At 32.2% G+C, this 23802-nt stretch overlaps 2 protein-coding genes, 2 long non-coding RNA genes and 1 pseudogene across 4 annotated transcripts; 4 read left to right on the top strand and 1 right to left on the bottom strand.

Annotated features, from left to right (window-relative positions):
• Nucleotides 1-3188: 3188 nt before the first annotated feature.
• LOC115706837 (uncharacterized) lies at nt 3189-8618 on the top strand. The gene is made up of 7 exons (XM_030634585.2): nt 3189-4510; nt 5162-5407; nt 6089-6178; nt 6652-6801; nt 6908-7032; nt 8007-8136; nt 8276-8618. The coding sequence occupies exons 1-7, from the start codon at nt 3950-3952 to the stop codon at nt 8399-8401; spliced, it is 1428 nt and encodes a 475-aa protein (XP_030490445.2). The 5' UTR covers nt 3189-3949; the 3' UTR covers nt 8402-8618.
• Nucleotides 8619-9252: 634 nt separating this feature from the next.
• Nucleotides 9253-11108, bottom strand: LOC115704510 (L-type lectin-domain containing receptor kinase IX.1-like; annotated as a pseudogene).
• A 2083-nt stretch (nt 11109-13191) lies between these two features.
• On the top strand, nt 13192-15800 carry LOC115708232 (L-type lectin-domain containing receptor kinase IX.1). The gene has a single exon (XM_030636450.2). It carries the CDS (start codon nt 13475-13477, stop codon nt 15572-15574), a length of 2100 nt encoding a protein of 699 aa, XP_030492310.2. The 5' UTR covers nt 13192-13474; the 3' UTR covers nt 15575-15800.
• A 5793-nt stretch (nt 15801-21593) lies between these two features.
• Nucleotides 21594-22771, top strand: LOC133029270 (uncharacterized). The gene is made up of 3 exons (XR_009683425.1): nt 21594-21870; nt 21961-22326; nt 22425-22771. It is a non-coding gene; the product is annotated as an uncharacterized LOC133029270 (long non-coding RNA).
• Nucleotides 22772-22961: 190 nt separating this feature from the next.
• On the top strand, nt 22962-23654 carry LOC133029269 (uncharacterized). Its single transcript, XR_009683424.1, has 2 exons — nt 22962-23368; nt 23492-23654. It is a non-coding gene; the product is annotated as an uncharacterized LOC133029269 (long non-coding RNA).
• Nucleotides 23655-23802: the final 148 nt, after the last annotated feature.

Raw genomic sequence — 23802 nt, 5'->3', positions numbered from 1 at the left:
GCAAATTTCAATAATAGTATTCTTTTATCTCTAATGGTATAGTATCCTTATATTGTGGCACCTAAATTTTCTAACTCATCAAGCATGTTTCAAAATATTATTATTGGAAATGCTCTTATAACTCATATAAAAAACTCTATTTTTTTCTATGAATCTTAAACAAATATGAGACTAATCAAAATATTATTATGTTTCTAACATGTCTCTTACAAGATTAATATCAATTGTCGTCGTAAAAAATAAACACAGGGCTAGGAATAATTTACTCTTGGACTATCCAAACTTCTACTTTAAACTTTGTTCTGAAAAAAATTTCAGGGCAACTCTAATTGATAAATTAATTTTTTGGTGTTGAGCCAACACAATATTAGTATATATATAAACTTTGACCATAATTTTAAAAATTATGTTGAAAATAGTTGTTGCGAAAAATAAAAAAAAAAATGAATTTACTGAATTAAAATTTGGATTAAGTCGCGGACTAAGTCGTTCATTTTAAGACGTTTGCGCCACTGCTTAGAAATGTGCAAGCAGACTACCAGATTTATTGTTCCCACGATAAAACAGCCCAGTCGAAAATACTGTATCAGAGTTCTATTGCACGATAGAGAACCATCGAAATACCACACTTAATAATCGTACTACTGCTCGGATTACATATGTATTATAATCGTATATATATCGTATATTTTTTTGTGAGAAAATGATATCTTTCTCTCGTTGGTTCTGGTGCATTATATAAGAACACGCATAATGAAGTGACGAGAAGAAAGCTATTTTTTTTTATCATGTGAACGTTACTAAAAATACAAAGTGATAAATCATCTTACTAATTAATTAAACACGTTTAAAATTATTTTAAATAAAAAATAATAATGTAATAAATAAAGTTTCTCTAAAAAGATAAAGTGACACCACACCCGTCCACCAGCTCGGCACGGTTGGTCGAACTGACGGCGGTGGTGGTGCGTGCGCGTGTGTGATGGTTCGGTGTGTGAGTCCTCATCCATGCACACAAAACGAGTTACTGAGGCCTCGGGGCCCCGAGCACCCAGCGCTCAAGTTGATAATTCGTCAATTTGGCCACTTTCCAAGTGTCCGATCGAAGATCAGACTTTTGCATTGAATTTGTCTTTATCAAAAACAGAGGGTTCGTCCTGCGCCTAGGTTGACAATTTGTCAACCTGGGCCACAGATAATAGGGAATTTCCTAGAATTCTTTCAAGCATCATATTTGTCTTTGGAAAATATTGAGAATCAACTATTTCCGGGGACCAAACACAACTTCAGAAGGGGCAGAAGAGGGACCCAACACCCAGGTTGACACTTGGGACTGGGCCATACGCATGTCAACCTAGGCTGTTTCCAAGTTAGTTGAGCAAAAAGTGCTTAGGCATAACCATCATAAGAAATAACGAAGATTCAAGTAAACTTAGAAAGAAAACCACAAACCTGCGTCCCTTGAAACAGGGCCCAGTGCCCAGGTTGACAATTAACCTGGGACACTACCTTCAGTTCAAAAGCTTTGGAAGTATCAAAAATAGAATCCTGAATGCTCGGTTGAAGGGCCCTAACACCCATGTCAACAAATGATTTATTCGTTGGGTTCTGCTTATTCGAATCTGATGTCGTTTCGACCGTTCGTCAAATTTTTCACAAGTGTAATGATCCATGAAGTTAGATCAACCAAATTCAGAACTTCAATTTTAGCTCATTCGAAAGCCAGAAGTTTTGAGTCTTCTGATTCTGCAAGATAACATATTCGAGAATGTGTGACCAACTTCACCAAAACATATAAAAGGACTAAGGTGTGTCAAACCATCACTTAAGCATTTCAAAAGACTTCCCTTGGACGTTTTTACACTTATGCAACGTCCATGTTGACGTCATATGTCAACTTGGGCTCTGGAATGTCAACTTCGGCGCTGGATGTCAATATGGGCGTTGCGACCTGAACTGCCTTCAGTAAAACGACCATAACTCACTTAATTTTTATCTGATTAACACGATTTAACTTGCGTTTTGAAGCTATTTAAGCCCTCTATCAAGTCAAGTCTCACACTCCATGCGTAATTTTGAAGTTATTATCATCAAAATTCACCTCAAGAGAGTTAAAAAAATAAGCTCCTCCGGGTAATTTGTAGCGGGACCCGCTAGTCATAAAAAATAAACTATCACCACCAAAAGCTAATTTTCATCACCACCATCAACGATGAAAAATACTTTATTTGTATTTTATCTCCTATTTTTGTGGGTCTCCTTCACCTATAAAAGGAAAGCTCCCTTAGCTCATTTTTCAAATTCAGAAAAACTACCCATAAGGTCAAAACTTATCTCTTTAGAATTCGAAGCTTATGATACTTAAACACTTGCTGTAATTACTATCTCGTGAGAAATAAAATCTTGAAGTAGATGTAGTCCCATTACTATCGCGATATAGTGGTGAACTACTATAAATTATTGTGTCTCTCATTAATTGCTTTATAATTTTTCTTATTCTCGCCAATCTAGCGAGTGACTTTAGCTTAGAAGTCTAGTCCAGATTTTCAAGTCAACACAATATTTTTGTATATTATTTTTATGTTATTTTGATATTGTTTAGATGATATTTTCCAATTACTTTTATACAGTTTTTTTTTATTATTTTCGTATTACTTTTATAAATTACAGTAAGAAAATAAAAAAAATATTTAACCTAAAATTTTATAAAAATAATACTTTGTATAAATAATAACTATAACAACAAATGAAAATGGTTTAGGATTTAAAAATTGTTTTATGTTTTTGAAAATTAAAGTAGTGGGGTCCACCTAATAATTCTTGATTGATTGAGTGTTTTCAAAAATAAAATTTGAATATTATTTTGAGTTTTAGGTTTAAAAAATGAAAATACAATTTTTATATTTTTTATGTTTTCAAATCATGGAATCCAAAAACTTTCAAATTATTCTTACTTTTTTATTTTGAGATTCTCAATTAATGACGTATTCAATTTTTTAAAACTCAAAGATATTAAATCACACTACAACAGATATTTAGAAATAATTTTTTACCTACAAAATTTAAATTTTTGTTACCAAAACATAATTTTAAAAAATACAATTTTTGAATCACAAATCAATAACTGACCCTGTCAAAATATTTAAAATTCCATACTATTTGTAATATTTGAATCTGTTATTTTTGTGTATTCATTATTTTATTGTATTAATGGTCAAGAGCGACAACATTTGTGTTCTGAAGCTCTGATTTGTTGCGTACCTAATTCCTCCTTCCTGCATCTTCGAATAATATCTTAATGGTCTTAGCCACACAATACATATATGAGAGTATCCCTACCTTTGTCTGGCTTACGTGGCCTCACTCCGCTTGCTCTTTCTCTCCTCCCGTCCTCTGCTTTTCTCTCTTCTCTGTCCCCAATTTCAAACCCTAATTTCACACTTTGTAATTTTTCTCAATCTCATAAAATTCCCGTCTTTCCCTGCTGTTTCTGACTTTATCTGTTTAGGGAAACAAACTAAACTCCCTAAAGTTATTGTTTTTGTTTTGGGAAGTTTTAGAGATTTCCGAATCTGAACTCTCAACCTTCAAATCCCAGATAAAATTCAAAATTTGTGCCTTATTTGATATATTTTTTCAGTTTCTTTTCTATTTCCGAAACTTGAAACGCTATTTTAGTATCTTTTTCCCGCTGTGGTTGGAGCTCGAAACCGTTATTTTAGAATTTCTGGGCACTGTTCGAGAAGCTTGCAAGATCTAAGTTCACAGATATCGCTTTTGTTTTGTTATTGGAGCTCTTGAATTTCGATTATTGATTTTGTTTATTATAAGTTATACGCCTAAATCCGCTAATATACGTTTGAGCTCATGCTGGCACAGAAGTTATGAAGAGGGGGTTTTATGAATTATTAGGATAAAGGAAATCTGGGCTTAATTCATTTTGACAAGTATGTCGGTAGAAAGGTCGTTCGAAGCTTGGGAGGAAGTGCAGCGACACGGTCAGGACCTGGCGGACCGGCTGACACAGGGTTTCACCGGTTTGATCCAGTCCCACATAAATCCTCCCCCTTTTCCGTGGCCCAACCCCCAAAATTCGAAGCTTTTTGATCTTGAATTTCCGTCTCATAGTTTTGGCAAAAGGGACTTTGGTTTGGTGTCTGAAAGCTCGGGAATCAACGGCGTTTCTGCAATTCTTGATATTGGCAATAGAATTGGGCAAGCTGGGGCGGATCTCGGAGCGGGCTTGAATGGGATGGTTCAACAGTTCTTCAGGATGTTGCCTGTACCATTTTGGCAAGAGGATAATTCGATTGCTACAATCCGAATGGATTTTGATAACAACAGGCAGAGAGCTGATGTTGGTATGATTGTTCAGGAAGAACTGGGACCGCTGACTGATAGGTTAAGAGATTTCGGGTTTGTTGAGAATGAAAACGGTGTGGATGGAGTGGTGGATGAGGAGGTGGCTGGCTTTAACACGAGGACGGCTGGTTACCTTGCTAGACCTCAGGTACATTTGTAATCATCGGTAAGATGTAATCTAAATCATGTATGCCATGAAAGTTGTGACTGCCGAATCACTTGGACGTGAAGGTGCAAAATGTCTGGTTGTGTGTATATGAGAAATGTCTTTCTTTTTTCTTTCAATTTTTTTTATTACTTTTTGGGTGGAGTTATCAAATTAGTTATGGAATGCAAGAAAGTCATTTGTTCCTATTTTTTCCTTTCTCTCCCTGAATAGCACAACAGAAACTTATTGGACCATTGGTTTCTCATGTATACAGTAGTCATTTTTCTCATGTTTTTCCTTTCCTTGACATTACATTGAGGCTTGATTCCAAAAGCACATAGGCAAGCATAATTGAAGCAAAAAAGAAACTAATAATTCGAACGGTTGTTTCTTCGCAATTTATGTTATGTTATTAACAGATTTTCTGAGATTTGTGAACTGTTTTGCTCATTGTTAGTAGTTTTCTTGGTGGGGAGCCATTTGTTGAGGGTGATAGTGTTAAGCACTGTCATACTTCTCATATTTTAATCGGTACTTTTCCATTGGGTTTTGGAAATTTAATCAAACAAATAAATACATGATGTACAGCGTTCTTTTGCTGTAAAAGTTCATTTTATTATATCTACTTTAAATCTATTTTATTGAATGCAGGGAATTGTCAATTTCACATCTACATACGATAGTAGAACACGTGATGTGGATAGTTCTTTGGTTGCAAGAGGAGACTTATGGAGGTTTGAAGCATCCCACAACAGTTCCACTTCCTCCTCACGGAATGACAATTCATCTCTCTTCCTTGTCCAGCTTGGTCCAGTACTTTTTGTTCGTGATGCAACTCTTCTCTTACCTGTTCATTTATCAAAGCAGCACTTGCTTTGGTATGGTTATGATAGGAAGGTATGCTCAATGTCATCCTCTTCACAGACCTTAAAATTTTTTTCTCAAAAATTAAGACCTAGCCCCGGATGTTTTTTACATAGATTTTCATTGATACTTTGCTTAAAAATCAATTTGTGGATTATAATAATTTTGACTTTTGCATTCTTTAAATTGCAGAATATGTTATAATAAGTATTGCCTTCCACATATTTCTTCTAAGATTAGTATGTGTATTGATAACTATAAGAGGGGTAGCTCAAATGGTTAGGCATTTGGTTTGCTCCCCCAAGATTGAGGTTCGAGGCCCTCCTAGATACCTACAATAGCAATTGTTGTAGTTTCAATTGTAGTTTATTGGCCCCAAATATTGTAGGGTTAGGCAGCCTAGCTCAAAGAGAATACAAATAAAAATGAATATAAGAAGCAGTAGTTGTCATCTATATACTTTATAGGCATGATCAGTTTTCAACATAGCTAATTTATGGAATTTGACAACAATTTATCTGTAAACAAGTTGTAGTTAGTACAACATAGCTAATATGACAATTTCTTAATTTTATGGAATTTGATTTAATTTTGCTAAGTGGGTCACCTTATGTTATTTTGTAACTACTTTTTCATCATATAAAGTATAAAAATCTATATTCTTTTTCATCAATTTTCTTCTTTCACTCTGATGATTGCTTCTGTTATTCTCAGAATGGTTTGCACTCTCTTTGTCCAGCTGTGTGGTCAAAACACAGAAGATGGCTCTTAATGTCAATGCTCTGTCTCAATCCCTTATCTTGTGTAAGTTGGCTACTCTATGCTCTCTTTGTTTTTATTTTGTGAGAAAATTTAAGCATCATCCAGCGTGTGTTTGCTCACGTATGTACTCTTGTTGTCCTTTTAGTACATCATAGTTAGATATTAGTTTGATTTATCTTTTAGAATCGGTCTCTGTTACCCTGGTCTTTGGAACACTGTTTCTGATTAGGTGTAACAGTGGACTTGCACCAAGATGTAAACTTATCAGTACTGCTTATCTTTTCCTTCACTACACTATGTTTGTTAGGGAGGAAAGAAAAATTAAAGATGATAGAAAAAAATAAATAAAGGAAAGAATAGAAATATATCTTCTCTTCCACTTGTTTGGTATAAGGAGAGAAAGAAAATTATTTTAAGTTTTCTTTTGTTTGATAGTTGATTTAGCTATTTTCTTTATTTTTCTGACAAATTAACTTCTTCTTCTTATTATTATCTGTACATTTCTATCTATGCAGTCATTTGTTGATTTGCAATTTCCAAATGGGCAATTAACTTATGTCTCTGGTGAGGGGTTAAGCACAAGTGCTTTCTTACCAGTTTGTGGAGGTCTTCTTCAAGCGCAAGGTCAATATCCTGGAGAAATGAGATTTAGTTTCTCTTGCAAGGTTTGGAAACTGATTGCTTACTTTCAGATTTTTACTTCCTTGCTGTTAGTTTAATTTGTTTTCATACTCATTAGAACTAAGAATTTCTGGTTAAATGTTTTATTAGAATAAATGGGGAACACACATCACTCCGATGATACAATGGCCAGACAAGTCTTTTACATTAGGTCTTGCACAAGCCTTGGCTTGGGAGAGATCTGGTCTCATGGTGAAGCCTACAGTTCAAGTCAGGTTAGTTTCTTCTTTATTATACTTATTTGAGATTTGAAAAATGTGGAAAATAAAAAGAAACATGGTTGGGCTCAAAGTTGAAGCTACTTAACTCTTTGGTGGTACACAAATTGCGCTTTGGGCTAGGTTCTGCCTGTAGGCTATATTTTCTATGGGACTAATATGTTATGATGCAGAATTGGTTTTATTTGGAAATGTTACATGTCAGATTTAGATGCTTATTTTCATTGTTGTGATCTTTTCCCCCTTAATGTAAAACAAATCTTAGAATACTATAGCACTTGGCTTTTATGCTCCTATGTCATGTCCTACTGGACGAATTCTTGCCTGTATGGGAACTCTACTATCTGGTTCACTATGTCAATACTGTATTATTATAGCTGGGTCTGTGGGCCTGCCACATGGTATGATATTAGAAAACCGACATGAGTAGTAACCATCATCTTATTGGTCTACCTGAGCGATTGGTAGCTCTTTTCAAATCAGAAGCTGGGCCTGTAAATTAGTTTAGCCATGATGTATGAACAATTTCTAACATTATGCAGTGTTTCGTGCTCATAAATGGCCACTTGAGTAGTTGGTGTAAGGCTTCATATATTTGGTTTTACTAGGGATAGTTAGCCCTAGGCTAGTTAGGTGTGATAAATGGAATCATGCATAGAACTGTAACCATCTTCATTAGGATGCAGTACATCAAATTTCATGTTCCATTGGAGATTTCATAAGATAAGTCATGGTTTGAGTTTGTGAGGTTGTTTGTATTGCAAAGGATCATCAAGTTGTCTGTAAAATTGTGAAGTCATGATTTGGGGCTATTTGCTACTGCTAAAGATCACAAAATTGATAAGTTAAGATAGCATGGCCATCTTTTATTTTTTAGCAGTCTGTGTTTTTGTCCCTGGATTATGTTAATGGAAAAATTTTAGTACACTTGGTGTTTATATTTTTCCTGTTCTATGATTTGTAACGACCAGTTTATATCCAACTCTTGGGGGAAGCAATCCTGGAGTACGGGCAGAACTCATTCATTCAGTCAAAGAACACCTGAACCTTATTTGTGGTTATGCACTAACGGCACATCCTTCAGCATACGCATCTGTATCAGTAAGTTACTTTTGCCAACTTAGCAACGTGCTATTGATGCTTCCCGTTTTCTCCTATCACCACAGCCAAAACATAGGCTCCATCGTTATTTACAGTTCTTAATTGTTTATTTTAATTTGTTTTTATGCTGGTTACTCAGATTGGCAGGTCCAAGTGGAATGGAAATGTTGGTAACTCAGGTTTAGTGGTGAGAGTGGATGCTCCTCTTACCAATGTTGGTCGACCTTCTTTCTCTGTTCAGATAAATAGTGGTATTGAGCTTTGATTATTTACTCCTGTACTCTCCAATCTACAATAGAAGTGTATATAATTTAGTGTCAATCTATTAAATGCAACATATCTCCACATGTAATGATGTAAATAAGAATAAGATTGTTGAAAGTTGATTTACTGATCTCCCCTTTTTCCTATGTAGGGAGTTCATTTTCTTGTTATAACTGTCTTACATTAAATGTATTTATATAAATATATTATTTTTGGTAGATTTATCTTTTTAGACCCATCATTCATGTAATGTTATTTTTATAATTTTTCTTTATGGGTTATAATGCATGGAAAACTGATGCAGGGCGAATTGTTTAGAAATATACACACTTATTTTGTTATAATCTAGAATAGTCTATCTATGCCTTTGTTAACATCTTTTTATTTGATTTATTTTCTATAATTCTTATGTTAACTATAAGAAAATAAAATGTATACGCAGATATTGATTTATCGAATAGATATAGAGCAAATATTCAAATAAACTTGAGGACAATTTAACTAATAAAGTGACGAATATGATTATTTCCTCCTCACACAAATAGAACAATATATTAGTACTGTGCTAATTGTATGTTCAATATATACCGAATGACAGTAGTCTAATATTTATGCAAGTTATTAAAATTGTTGTTACGGGGCAATAGTAGTAAAGTTATGCAGAAAAGAACTAGCAAGTTAAATATTACAATTATTATTGATGTCAGAATTTTATTCAGAAGAACCTACAAAAATATAATCCCATGATGGAAAAGAATTAAAGTTCTGAATATCTTGTGTTGATGAAGAGTTGTTATGTTGAATGGAGGCACATAATAATACAATAGAACTGGCATCTGCTCGTTCTCACATTCAAGAATCAAAACTTAGTTTCTTGTCAACAGCTTCAAGATTCTGGCCTTTCCCATAGAGTTCCCACACCCACTCAACCAGTGTCACCTTGCTTGGTTCTTCTTTCAACACGACTGATCTTCTTCCGCAGCTGATTTCAAGGGCCACCATGACGAAGCTATACATGTCCAATTTTTTAGTAGCCTTGCCAGTGGTATGTAACAATCTTTGGCGCCATGTACCCTCTTGTTCCCGCTAGCACAGTTGTGTCCAATTCCCTTTTGTGGTCCACTAGTCTTGCCAGACCAAAGTCTCCTAGCTTGGCATTGAAGTTCGACTCCACATTGCATCACTTGAATTGAGATCTCTATGAACCACGCACTGTTCCCATTCTTCATGAAGATACAGAAGGGATGAGGCCAAACCAAGAGCTATCTTATGCCTTAATTCCCACGGCAGTTTGAGTTTCCCACCAAATAGGTGTGTGTCATCAAGGCTTCCATTGGGCAAATATTCATAGACAAGAAGTAACTTATCGCGTTTGTGACACCAACCAATAAGTTGAACGAAATTCCTATGCCTTAAACGACTTATAATCTTCACCTAAAAGATATACTCTTCCCATGCGTTGATCCTTTAGAAACTTTTTAACAGCAACTTCGGTGTTGGAATTGCTTAAGAGGAGGCCCCTTGTAGACACATCCAAATCCTCCCTCTCCAAGCTTCCCTTCATATGAAAAACCGTTTGTTGCTTCACTTAGTTCTTCGTAAGTAAACCTGTATTTCACATCTAATCTATTTTAAGTTCATCTTAAAAAAAATAAAAAAACCTAATTACTATGTTTATGATCTTTTATGTTCTTATCTTTTTCATATAATCCCCAATATTTTTCATTTCTCTTAAGTTTTTATCTAAAACCATAAAGGCTACATCCAATCGAATTTAATTGAACTGAATCGATCCAATTATAAAATATTAGATATACTATTATAATTGAATTAAATTGGATGTTAAAAGTTGGATTCTAAGATCATCTCTAATGAGAGACATAAAAGTTGAGCTATATTTTGTACAAAAAGTAGTTTTGTAATATTTTTATATTAATTTTTACTATTGTACTCCAATGCATAATTATAAATTTGAGGAAATTAGAATCTATACCCCTTTTATATTGTCATTTTTTATGTGACTCTATTATGTTAGAGTATTTTAGGTACAGTACATATAAAAGAGATATGTTTCAATTAAGAGCATTGCTATTAGGCACCACTGCCTAGCACCTTCTCGATATGTCGCGTTGCGATTGGCTAGCGATACTCCATAAAAACTATTATATTAAATTATATGGGGCCCGATACTTAGTTAAACCAATAGCGATGTTGACACATAGGAGGGTGCTAGACACCACTGGTGCCCTTTAGCATTTCTCTTCAATTAAATATAAATTAAAGGTAGATTTGGTTAATTTATAAATAAAAGAGGTATTTTTTAATTTACCCTTATAAATTTTGATGTAAAATTTAATATGTTATTTAATGTCCACTTCATAATTTATTAAAAAAAAATATAAAATAATAATAATGCAAAGTTAAATATAAAATTTAATAATAAAAGAATAACAATAATGCAAGTCATTTAATATAAAGGAGTATGTTAACTAAAATTTAATAATAAAATATTAAAAATAGTATAATAATAAATATAAAAGTATAACATTTATTGTGATATAAATTTTGCATCATGCTATATTGTGATGCAAATTTGGATCACTTTTGATTATGTAAGATTTTTGCATCATAATTTAGCACACCATTAGAGTAGACTTCTAACAAAGTGAGCTATATTTTGCTTTTATATTACTTATTTACATCTCCATTGGAGATGCTCTAATTGAATTAGATTGGTTATTGGATGTCAATCTCAAAATCCAATTAAAAATTGATCTAATCCAATTACATTTATATATATTGAAAAATTATTTATATTTATTTAGATAATAAAAAAAATATTAAAAAATAATATATATTGATTACATTTTTAGTAGATTTCTTTTGTGTTGAATTTGCCACTTGATTTTTTTTTTATATATTATTTTCATGATGTTTTAAATTTTATTACTTATACAATAGTTATTGTTTTAATTATTTCAAACTTTTAGTTACATTACACGTATTTTTTTTTCATATTTTTAATCTTTAAGTTAATATTAAAATTTAAGTGTGTAATTGAATACCCAATTAAAAAATTGATTCAATCGTGGATTAAATTAGATTGGATTTTGAGGCCTAATTAGATTGGATCTAGATGATGAATTTTCAAATTCAATTATTTATAATTGGATTAAATCGGATAGAATATTTTTTTTTGGTTGGATGGATGCCAGCACTAATTTTCTCCAACAAATAAATAGAGTATCATCAATACTTTTAATCAAAGCTTAAACAGATTAATTATCACCAGTCAAAGCATATAATCAATCACTTATGACAACTTTTTGAGCATTTAATGACGACAGAGTCGTCACTAATTAATTTTCCTCGTGTTATTATTTTAATTCTTTGACCTTTTATTTCGTCGATATGTATTGGTTATGTACGAAAGAGTACACAGAAGTTGAATGGAGGTCTTAGAAATGTTCGTCAATATATTATGAATAATGCTACATCGATCTTGAATAATGTGAAAAAAAAAAAATTATGGCATAGAGCCTGTTTGGTTGTATTTATTAGTTTTGAGTTTTTAAAAGTGAGAATAGAATTATATTTTTTGTCATTTTAAAAATTTAATGGTATTTGACACAAATTTTTTAAAACTACTTTTAGATTTTTTCTTACTAAAAAAATGTATATTTTAACGCCATACCATGACATGAACCCATTCGGATTCGGGTTCGAATAAGGTTTCGGTTCTAAAATCCGAGTATGCAAGCAAAAATATAAAATATATATGATATGTTAGATAAAAAAAATTATTTTAAAAAATTGAAAACAACATTGTGATATTTTCTGTTTTCTAGTTTTTTAAAACTCAATTTTAAAAAACTGTTGAGAAATAGTATAAATGACAGTTATAGAAAAAGCCAATTTTGTAGTAGTGAAAAAACAAAAAACAGTTTTTAATTTTTAAGTTATAAAACAATAAATTTTCATCATAAATTTTCAAAATGTATTGCATTTTCCATATATATTATTAACTCTTACGTACATATTATGGTCTGATATGTATTTTTTTTGGAAGGCATATAATTATGGTCTATGTTATTTATACTCTACGTTGTATTGTATGCATGCAATGCAAATGCTACACATTATTTTTTATTATTATAGTTAAAACTTTGGTGCAGGCATATATATGATACGTTTAAGTACATTTTTTTTAATCTTAATTAAAAGAAGGGGTTACTAATTTGTCAACAAATTAACATAAAGTATACTACGCCGGCAGCCGGCTCCGCTGGGCGTACGAGTAATGAGATAATTAAGATCCACATTAATTCTTAATAAAAAATGTCTTGACCTCGTCTATATATAATAAATAATTGTATCATGACAACTCAAATAATTAATATAATTACCAAATGCTTTTCCTAAAGTGACATTAATAATATTTTTTCTACCAAACCTCCTTTATATTTTCATTTTTAATTAAAATTCATCATGGCTGGTTAACATCAAAGCTGGATCTATATTATCTATAATGTCGTCCTAATTACATGTAGATATATTATTAAGTGGTCTCAATCCTATGACATTATATAAACATGAGAAATTAATTAATCAAGTGGCACCCGTACCCAAATATTACAAGAGATGTATATAATTATTGGTGTACGAATTCCACACGTTTTGATTTGATAAATAATAGGAGAAACTGCTAATCACTCACAAAGCCACATACGTGTACAGTGTTGGACTCGTTAAAGTCACTAATAACAATGCTAAGTCTCTAGAAATTGGTTACACAAATTTGGAGAATTTTTTAAACACATATAATAGCAGTCTCTCTTATACCACTATTTTTCTCTCAAATGATCATATAGCATACTCGACTCTTCGTCTATTCATATATAATCCAATTAAAGTTTCAAACAGACCAATTCAGCTGTTGACGAAGAATTTATCAAACAAAGAAAAACTAAGACTAAGACAAAGAGATCCCTTGATATACAACTACCCTCTTCATTAAATAACTATACTCTTCCAGCTCTATAACTGTATTGATCATCAACAGGAATTAGTAACAATGGAGTACATCATAAGGTCATATAATTTTACTGGTCTCCTCAAGTTAACCATTGTTATCTTTTTCTTATTCCTACTCGAGAAAACCTCTTCAGTTTCCTTCAGCTTCCCTCAAAACAAAAGTGAAATTGAAGTGGAGAAGAACGCAAGCATTTCAAACTACGAGACTCTAGAACTCACAACGAATAGAGTTGATGCTACTCTTATCGACAGCTATGGTCGAGGATCGTACAACAAGCCGGTTCAGCTTTGGGATCCCAAAACAAAACTTGTTACAGATTTCACTACTAATTTCACATTTTCCATTAATGGACTCGGCGAAAGGGAGACCGGAGATGGCTTGGCGTTCTTCATTGCCCCTTTTGAATCTAAAATCCCAGACCGATCACAAGGCGGATGCCTCGGATTGACAAGCCAAGAATTTTGGAACGATTCTAGTATTGCTAGCCCTTTTGTGGCCGTAGAATTTGATACTTACAAAAATGAATGGGATCCCAGTCCTATTAATCATGTTGGCATAAATGTCAATTCACTGATCTCAAAAACATATGCCTCTGTGGAAACTGATATGAAAGATGGAAGCAGAAAGGCAAATGCTAGGGTAAGTTATAACTCTACTTCTCAAAATCTTACTGTGTTTCTCAGCTATGCGGGTAATGCTACAGTAAGTGGTGAAAACACTAGCCTTTCATATGTAGTAGATTTGAGGTTCTTAGGGGAACATGTAAGAGTGGGTTTCTCAGCAGCTACAGGCTTTCGATTTCAATTACATCAAGTTTTCTCTTGGTCATTTAACTCAACCTTGGACCTCGTTATTGCCAATAATAATACCAACTCTCCTCGCCCGAGCTCTCCAAATCCAACCTTGGGATCCACCAAGAGGGGTGGAAAAGGCCAAAAAGCATTAAGGATTGGTTTGGGTGTGGGTTTGAGTATTCTATGTTGTGGAGTAGGTTTGGTGTGGTTCATGTTTAGGAGAAATAGATCAGTTGACGAAGAAGCAGAGGAGGAAGATTATGACGTTTCCATTGATGGGGAATTAGAAAGAGAGTCTGGCCCCAAAAGGTTTACCTATCGAGAGCTAAGCCAAGCAACAAACAACTTTTCTGAAGATGGGAAACTTGGAGAGGGAGGCTTTGGAGGTGTCTACAAAGGCATGTTAAGCGAATCCAACACTGAAGTCGCAGTTAAGAAGGTTTCTAAGGGTTCAAGGCAGGGGAAGAAAGAGTATATTTCTGAGGTAAAAATTATAAGTCGTTTAAGACATAGGAATTTGGTTCAACTTATTGGTTGGTGCCACAAACGAGACGAGCTCCTTGTTGTTTATGAATATTTACCTAATGGAAGCCTTGATACACACCTATTCGGTGAAAAACCCATGTTACCGTGGGCAACAAGGCATAAAATAGCTCTTGGTTTGGCCTCATCTCTCTTGTATCTTCATGAAGAATGGGAACAGTGTGTGGTGCATAGAGATATCAAATCTAGCAACATCATGTTGGATTCAAACTTCAATGCTAAATTAGGAGACTTTGGGCTAGCAAGGCTAGTTGACCATGAAATGGGCTTAGACACAACAATAGTTGCTGGAACAAGAGGTTACCTAGCTCCTGAGTGTTTTACTACCAGCAAGGCTAGCAAAGAGTCTGATGTCTATAGCTTTGGGGTGGTGGCACTTGAAATCTGCTGTGGAAGAAAGCCAATTGTACTAAATGCAGGAGAAGGCAAAGTAATGCTGGTGGAGTGGGTGTGGGAGCTTTATGGGAGAAACCAACTTGTCGAGGCCATTGATAAGGGAATTGTTAGTAAGGAATACAATGAAAAGGAAATGGAGTGCGTGATGGTTGTTGGGCTGTGGTGTTGCCATCCTGATCCGACATGTCGGCCCTCTATAAAGCAAGTGATGAGTGTTCTTAATTTTGAAGCTGCGTTGCCTAATCTGCCGCCAAAATTGCCTGTGCCAATGTATGCTATGCCTACATTCAATATAGCTTCTCTTGAATCTTATTCATTAAGTACTGTTGTTACAGGGAGCTCCTCTGCTTCGACAACTTCGGCCAGTTCTTCTAAACCTTTGTTAAAATTTTCAGATGCTGTTTAATTCTTTCTCATGTATATATAGTTTAAAAATTATAATCATCTGTCCAAGAAGTGCATTTTTTTTTTCTCTTTCATTCTCTTATGTGCTTATTATTCTCATCATCTGGGTAAAAATGTTGTAGAAGTTGTTATTTATACAGCGTTGGATTCTCTGATTTAAAAAAATATTAAAAGACCATTTGTTTTTTAAAATTATAAAATAGTTCCCGATAAAATTTTAATCAAAATTTGTCTATTTTTTTTTTAATTGAGCTTAATTTAGATTGTAGGTAATTTGAAAAATTTCTTGTTAAAAATAGACAATATTATATGGAATAATTACATACATTTTTAAGTTTAAATAATATTTTTTATATTTTTACAATTTTCTAATTAATAACACGAAAATAACATAAAATCAACAAAAAAACTACATAAAAGTAACATCAAAATAATAACAAAAAATAACATACAGATAACAAAAAATCAACAACAAATTAATAAAATTACAACATAAAAAGATCGTATTTTTTGTAAATAAAATAAAAAAAATCATAAAAATATTTAAAGTTCCGTGAAACCGTATTTTTATAATTTTTTGTTGTTTCTATGTTTTTGTGAAATAATCTCATATTATATTAATCTTTTCTATAAAAAGAATGACAAAAAAATATGTTAGGGGACTATTTTTTTTTTTATCATTATTAGAGTTTTTTTTTATCAATTTTTAAATCAAAAGATCCAATATTGCTGGCAGTTCTTTTCTTAACAAAGAATTATTATATTTTTTCAATAATAATATTATTTAAATTATATTTTTTCTATTCCTCACCGCCTATTGGTTGGTGAAATTTTTTATTTTTAATTATCAATTTATTCTATTTTTTGAATTATAGGCAGTTTTCTTAAACAATTGTTATTGCTATTTTCACTTTATATAAGTAATATTATTTTTGTTATGATCTTTTGGATTTTATATTAGTTCTTAAGTATTAAAATTATAGAGTTGTTGGACTGAAAATTTTAGAATTTTAGCTATACTTCAAATGTTTTGGTTGCTTTGTTAGAGAATTACTTTTTGCCGCAACTTCTTCTTTTGGTATTAGCTGTATAGCCTTAATTGCTCAAGACGGTAATGGCTGTGTTATTGTAGCTTTTTCTCAGCATAAATCTAGTATTGTTCAACTAGTGGAGGCCGAGGCTGCTAGGTTCAAAGAAGCCGCATTAAACAGTGGGGATGGAGTGATGTGGTTGTGGAAATCTTTAATTAGTTTTATTTTCGATAATGAATATTATTTTGTTAAGCGATCTGCTACCAATGTCGCTATTGTCTTGCTAGTGGTACTTTTTCATGTTCAAATTATATGTTTTTTTATGGTAATAATCTTTCGATTACTGTCAAAACTACTGTTATGTCTGATTTGGTCTCTTTAAAGTTAAGGAAGTTATCTCACTTTTCACTAAAAAAAAAAGTTTTTTTTTTTTTTTATAAATATAGAAAATACTAAGTTTTAATTCATTTTTATCGGAAATATAAAATTAACTCAAAATTACATAAAGATTATTAATCAACAACTACAGGCTAAAGAATTCATGGAAACTATTGTTGTAGTGTAGAGAATAGAGACTCCACAACTACAGGCTTCTGTGTCGTGTAGAGAATGGAGCTCCCATAATTATTGTATTCAATTTGGAATCAATGAGCTACAACCACTTGAGTAGACACCATCTTCCTAATCGAGGCCATGATCACCTTCCCATGACCTATATTTTACATGTTTCTTCTCCATTTCTTTACGCATACTCAGTTTTGAAACTAACAGAGCATATATGTCATCAAAATTAGTTTAAACTGTTAGACATTTATTTGTATAGACTAAAACATACATGATTATGAATAAAGTGCGGAATTAATAAATCATATATGTACTATAATTTAAGGATCGAAATACCTCCAGCCATTGAATCTTTGAGCTTTAATCCCACATAAGCTTGATCTGCAAAAGAAACCGATTGATGTGGGTAATCGGGCTTCCTCGCTCTCTCAACTCTCTTTAGATGGATTTTGCTGTTATAAACAGAATGAGTGAGGAGCTCGGGGACCGAGACCCTATATTTATAGGTGAGATACTCCATCAGTATCTGTGCCACATTAATTGTCAGAATATTTTGACAATTAATTCAGGAAATCAAATCAGGTAATGAATATAGAAATCTGACCATATATAGAATATTACGTAATTGATTCTGTCCAGATTCAATGAATATAAAATATTCATTTATCAGAATCAATAATATTATTTTATTTCCTTAATTAGAAATATTCTAATATTCTCCCACTTGGTCAGCATTTAAACTAAAACATTCAAAACCAAACGTTCCTCATTATATAATAAACATACGAATCATAGCGACATGTCCTCATTATAAGTCGAGTATTATCTTCCATGTATTACGATATATTTATTATATAACAATGTACTTTATGTGGCTATGTACTTAAGTGAATAAACCCTAACCCTTATGTTTATTCAGGTCCTCTTACGATAATTTTCTCAGATGAAATTAAGGTGCACATAAATATGAGAAAATATCGAAATTAGAGTTTCATAAAATAATTTTTGGTTGTACAAATAAAAAAACTGCATATGGGTTAACTGAATCCCATATTTACTTTATGATCCTTGAATTTGTGTTGCGGCATGCCTTTAGTCAAGGATCTATGCGATCACCCAATTCAGTTTGCGTGATTAATGACCACTTATCACGCCTTTTATGGCTAAATACTTAATGTCGATATGCTAGCTTCGACCAGTACTCTTAGAGTTATTAGCCATAAATATTGTAGCTGAATTTATCGCAAAATTTTCTTAATGGCCTAATGAAACTGTAATTCTGAACTCTAGGCCTACTATGAAACTCTATAATACATCATACGAGATGTATCCTCAAAACAATAAATGAATATGACTTCTATAGTGGAAATAACAATCAAGATTCTCTACAATATAACTTACTGGTAATCTTAAGGACGTAATAAAATATTGATTTACGTGAATAAATACAACCAGTGAAGTATGTTAGAATCTAATTGGTTAACTATATTTCCAGATGGTCAATTCATCTTAAAATATGTATGAATATAATTTTAAGTATCTTAAAGATACCTCATCACTTTGTATGAAAAATAAAGTGGTCTTAACTTTAGTTATTCTGATACTACTTAACGATCCTGAAACAAATGTAATGCAAAGCTTATTCAGACTCTTAGGCATACATTAGGCTTCTAAAATAGAAGCAAATGAATGTTCTTAATTTATTCTCACTTCAGATCATTTTTCAGATGTTGGTTCGAGTTGAATTTATCACACTTAAAGATAAAAGTTATATCTGATGAATAATACATAATTTTATTTAATCAGAGATGCTGTGGCTACTCTCTAATTAATTAAAATTATATATATTATTTATATTCCTTATCTCAAAATAATAATTTAAGATATGAATGATTTCAACTTATATAGAAAACTTTTATCATCATTTGCAAGTAACATATTGTCGACGTATAAAACAAATATTACTCCCACTAACTTTCTGGTATATAATTATTTCCATAATTCTCTTTTCAAACCTAATGGAAAAGATGATATAATACCAATTTGTGAGATGTTTGTTTTAATCTATAGGTAGACACTTTAAGCTTGCATATGTTCACCACTATTAGAGGAAAATCTTTATGGCAGTCTATATACCTTCTCCTCTAGTTCACTATTTGGAATTGATTAATGAATTAAAACAAGCAACAAATGCCAAGGTCTATAATAGAATCTTTTATAAAAACAATTGAGAATGTAAATCTCCTTTGTTATTGATTCTTAGTTCAAAATGAACTTTTTAGCAATGAATATTCTTTTATATCGTTATGTTTCTCAATGTTGCCTAATGAATATTATTGGTGAAAAAACCTATGCTTAATTAATGTTAATGTTCTCCACCCCATTAGGCAACTTTACTAAAGATAAACTTTATTGCTATTTAAGATATTCATTTCTTCATTCATGGCATATTGTACTACAACTTCAATTCTTTATCATTCTATAATTTAATTTGTGTCTCAAATTAATATTGTAGTTGAACTATTATTGTACAAAATGTGATCACTAGAATACATTGATCTTACTGTTATAATAAGTCATCTTAAGGATGGACCAACAAACTCTTAAAAGAGCAAATGGTTTAATAGCATGTTATTTTAGAAATTGTAAGCAATTACTAAATAACATAACTTATTAGAATTTTACCAATGACTTGTATATTATTAATGATTAGTTATGAATTCTCAATAACCAGTAATCTTAAGGGTTGTTGTGAATCATAATTAATCTAACACTTGAGGTGGAAGTTTGAGAAAATATGAATGATCTTTCTCAGAACTAGGTTCCTAGATTGATCACTCCCACTAATCAAGTCATTCTTAATTCCACAGTTCTAGTGTTGTGAGATGGATAATAAAATATGTAACCCTTAAACCTTATAGCTTTTCAGATGAAATATGCTTATTTATGGTTTTGGGCCCATATCTTTTCTTTGACAATTGTACTCTAACTGTATATGGGTATTTATAAAATGTGTACATGTCATCAAGTCGATTTTCAACCTTATAACAACTCAAAATATGTTTGAGAAACAACTTTGGTTAGAACACGATTCGATATGTACACCCCCATTTAAGAGTATCAATAGACAAAGATTTAGGAAAGATTGGAGTTTGCTATGTAGGCTCCACCCCATGTCCAAAAAAAATGCTTAGTTTCTTAAATCTATCACACACTATGATTTAGGTGTACCAGGCATATGTATTGGGCAATGAATTCATGCTTCTAAAGAAACTTTACAAATGGACTGGGAGTTTATCCATACTCACGAATTTTAATGTAGTATTCTCCATTTTATATTTGATCTCATTATCTTAATATGCAAAATGCCCTATTTCTCTACTTAAGATTTAAATGTCTTTGAAACATATAAATCTATACTTTTGTAGAAAAATAATTTATGTGAGTAATCGTTAAAAATGAGATGCAAAATTTGAGTCCATGTCTTCAAAATTAATTGACTTGTATGATTTCTAATATGATAGAATTTTAGTATGCACCGATTTTGACTTGTTGGAATACATATTCTTAATGAAATTCACACAAGTTCTAAATAAAGTTAGTAAAATCAAGTGTAATGAATATTCCCACCATTTACTAACATTTATTCTATTTATGGAGATATGTTCCTGTTGGAAATTATTTGTTCTAACCAACACACTTTAAGAAGCAAAATTAATATTATGCAAATTGGTATTTTTCTAAAATTATTATTTTATGCGTCCACAAAATAATTGGTATTATTAAAAATTAACAATTGCAATCTTTGTTTCAGGCCCAAAGTTAGAAGCCCAACAAGAATCAAGCTTTATATTCAAGCTTTATTTTCAATTGAACCAATAAATGGTTCGGTCAAATTGAAGAGATGAGTCAAACAAGACTCAATCTTTTCTTCAATATATACGGCCCACTATCACTTAACCAGCCAAAGAGAGATTTCTCTCTCCAATCAACAGCCCCTTTTCTCAATTGATTACTTCGGCCCACGGCGTTTGGTTGGGAGGAATGAAAATATAGGAATGGAAATGGGAATGAGAATAGGAATAGGATTGGAATGGAATAAAATTTAAAATACATAAAAGAAATTGATAAAAAAATCATTAAATTTTTTTTGTTGTTACATTGGAATGGTCATTCCTTTCTTTTTAAAATGGAATAGCCATTCCACCAAAATGGTGGAAAGAACATTCCATTGGAATGCTATTCCAATACTTTAAAATGCAACCAAACAAAGGAATGGAATAAAAATTGTTTCCTTTCCATTCCATTCCATTTCATTACCTCCAACCAAACGCCACCTAAGAGAAAAGCAGCCCAATTTAAATGCAACCCTAATATTCTTATGTATAAAAGATAATGATCTTTTCTAACCCTAACACTCAACCTACGGCAGCCATTATTCTTTCAAAAGAATTCAAATTCTTTCAAACCTTTTTCTCTCTATTTCTAACGGCAGAAGCTAAAGAAAAACCTAGGGTTAGGGTTTGTATAATTTTTCCTTCTCTTTTCTTTCTCTTCAACACAAATGGCAGCTAGGGCTTTCTAGGGTTAGGGTTTATTTCTCTTCTTCTTCTCTTTGCAGCCGCACTTAGGGTTAGGGTTCTTCAATATTATATTTTTCTTCAAGCTTCTTCTTTTCTCTACTAATGGCAGCAACTAAATGGTAAGGTTTTTTATCTTTTCTTCTTCTACTTACATCAACTAAAAATTCTATGGGATCTTCTAATATTTTTCCTTTTCTTTCTTGCTACAGGTTCTAAGGTTGGGGTTCTCCAAAATGTTTCTTTTCTTCTTTGCAGCCTCTACCCGAACCAAGAGGAACCCAAAAACCCCACAAAGTTTCTACCCGAAACTATGCCTAGAAAACTCACTCACTCAAAACCGAACCCCAAAAAACCTCTCACCATCTCTTTGGCCGAAACACAACAAACCCGAAAATAGCAAGAACACTCAACATACACACAAATACAAATACCAGAAAAGTAATAAGAGTGAGATGAGAGAATGCAAACAGTGATTAAGAAGATGACACCAAAACTTTGATCTCGGAGTTCGCCCAAAACAACCGGCTACTTCTCCGTCAAGCCCTCAGCTTGATTCCACTAATCATCAAACAAAGGTTACACTTTTGATTTACAACAGTTTGTATTTCTTTCTGTTTTTCTCTCTTTTGATACTAACAAAAAACTCTCTTTTTCTTTTACATGAACACTCTAGGAGGAGCTCACATGGAGATGACAACTCACAGCCAAAAGGCTCTCTTTTTACTTTGTTGTTATTTCTGATGTTGTTCTCTGTTGTTGTATCTCTCTGGCTGTGACTCTTTATTTTGCTCTGTATTTTATTACTTGTTGTATCTGAGAAAAGCACCTCCTTTTATATACTGTTCTGTGATCTGATCTAGGGCAGAGCCCTAGTGATATTTGTAACTGTTTTTATAACTGCTTCAGTTGTAACTGTCTTTGTAACTGTCTTTATGTTCTTTAGTCTTGATATTTGTTGTATCTGATGTAAGGGTATATTTGTCAAACCCTATGAGTGGTGTTATTCAACTTAAGGGTAAATAAGTGAATCTGTAACAACAGTTCCATAATCTTTGGTGCTATAATGTAGAAGAATTCTTATTGATAAGACATTTCTTATTGTCAGATTGAACTTGCATATCTTTATGAGTGACATCATTTTAAGTAAAGACCTTTAAATGTGTCTAAATCAAGTTTCAAAAGAAGCTTGGAACATATTTTTATGATTTTTTATTATCTTAGTTACATGATTTTCTTTCCTTTTATTTACATTACAGAAAGTTCTCTATTGTAGTTGCTCTTTTTATGAGTCAAATTGTCTTTATTAATTTAAAGGTATTGGAATTATCAATATTGTTATTTTAATTATGACTAATATGGTTTTTTAATTTTTATGGCACGTGTTTTTTGGTTTTTGTAAGGCAATATATCTAGTTTTGTAAATGGTTTGTTTTTATTGATTTTGTAAGGCCAATGTGGCTAGTTTTTTTGTATGGCCAATGTGGCTAGTTTTCTTTGTACGGCCAATGTGGTTAGTTTTGGTTTTGTAAGGCCAGTATGGCTATTTTAGTTTTGTAAGGCTAGTATGGCTAGTTTTTGGTTTTGTAAGGCCAGTATGGCTAGTTTTAATTTTGTAAGGTCAGTATGACTATTTTTAGTTTTGTAAGGCTAACATGACTAGTTTTGATTTTGTAAAGTTATTATATGGCTAGTTTAATTTTGTAAGGTCAGTTTGGTCTAATAATAACACATCAAATGTAGTGTAATCACCGTCAGGAATGGAGATGAAAATAGATAAGTATCTACGTCAGAGAATTCTATGTGACTATTTATATAAAATTTCATATTTTATTTTATTTTATTTATAAGGGAAATTTCATTTTTTTATTAAATATTTATTATGTATTAATTAATTTCTCTTTATTTTGCAGGTGTTTTACTAGTGGTTCGGAAGTGACAACTCTCAGTTTTGAGGTTTTCTTTTCTGATATTATGGTTTTATTGTCTAGCTCTCCTAGGGTATCTCTGCATGCTCTTAGGATAGACAATAAACTATTATAGATGGAAGAAAA

This window comes from Cannabis sativa, chromosome 1 (assembly GCF_029168945.1).
Source record: "Cannabis sativa cultivar Pink pepper isolate KNU-18-1 chromosome 1, ASM2916894v1, whole genome shotgun sequence".
NCBI lineage: Eukaryota > Viridiplantae > Streptophyta > Magnoliopsida > Rosales > Cannabaceae > Cannabis > Cannabis sativa.
The sequence above is the reverse complement of the archived record's forward strand: the minus strand, read 5'-3'. Positions and strand labels throughout refer to the sequence as shown.

Coding starts and splice junctions, on each gene's coding strand:
- LOC115706837 (XM_030634585.2), top strand. CDS start 3,950: ATGTCGGTAGAAAGGTCGTTCGAAGCTTGGGAGGAAGTGCAGCGACAC. Junction 6,179..6,651: donor GTCTCAATCCCTTATCTTGT/GTAAGTTGGCTA, acceptor CTATCTATGCAG/TCATTTGTTGATTTGCAATT. Junction 8,137..8,275: donor CAGCATACGCATCTGTATCA/GTAAGTTACTTT, acceptor CTGGTTACTCAG/ATTGGCAGGTCCAAGTGGAA.
- LOC115708232 (XM_030636450.2), top strand. CDS start 13,475: ATGGAGTACATCATAAGGTCATATAATTTTACTGGTCTCCTCAAGTTA.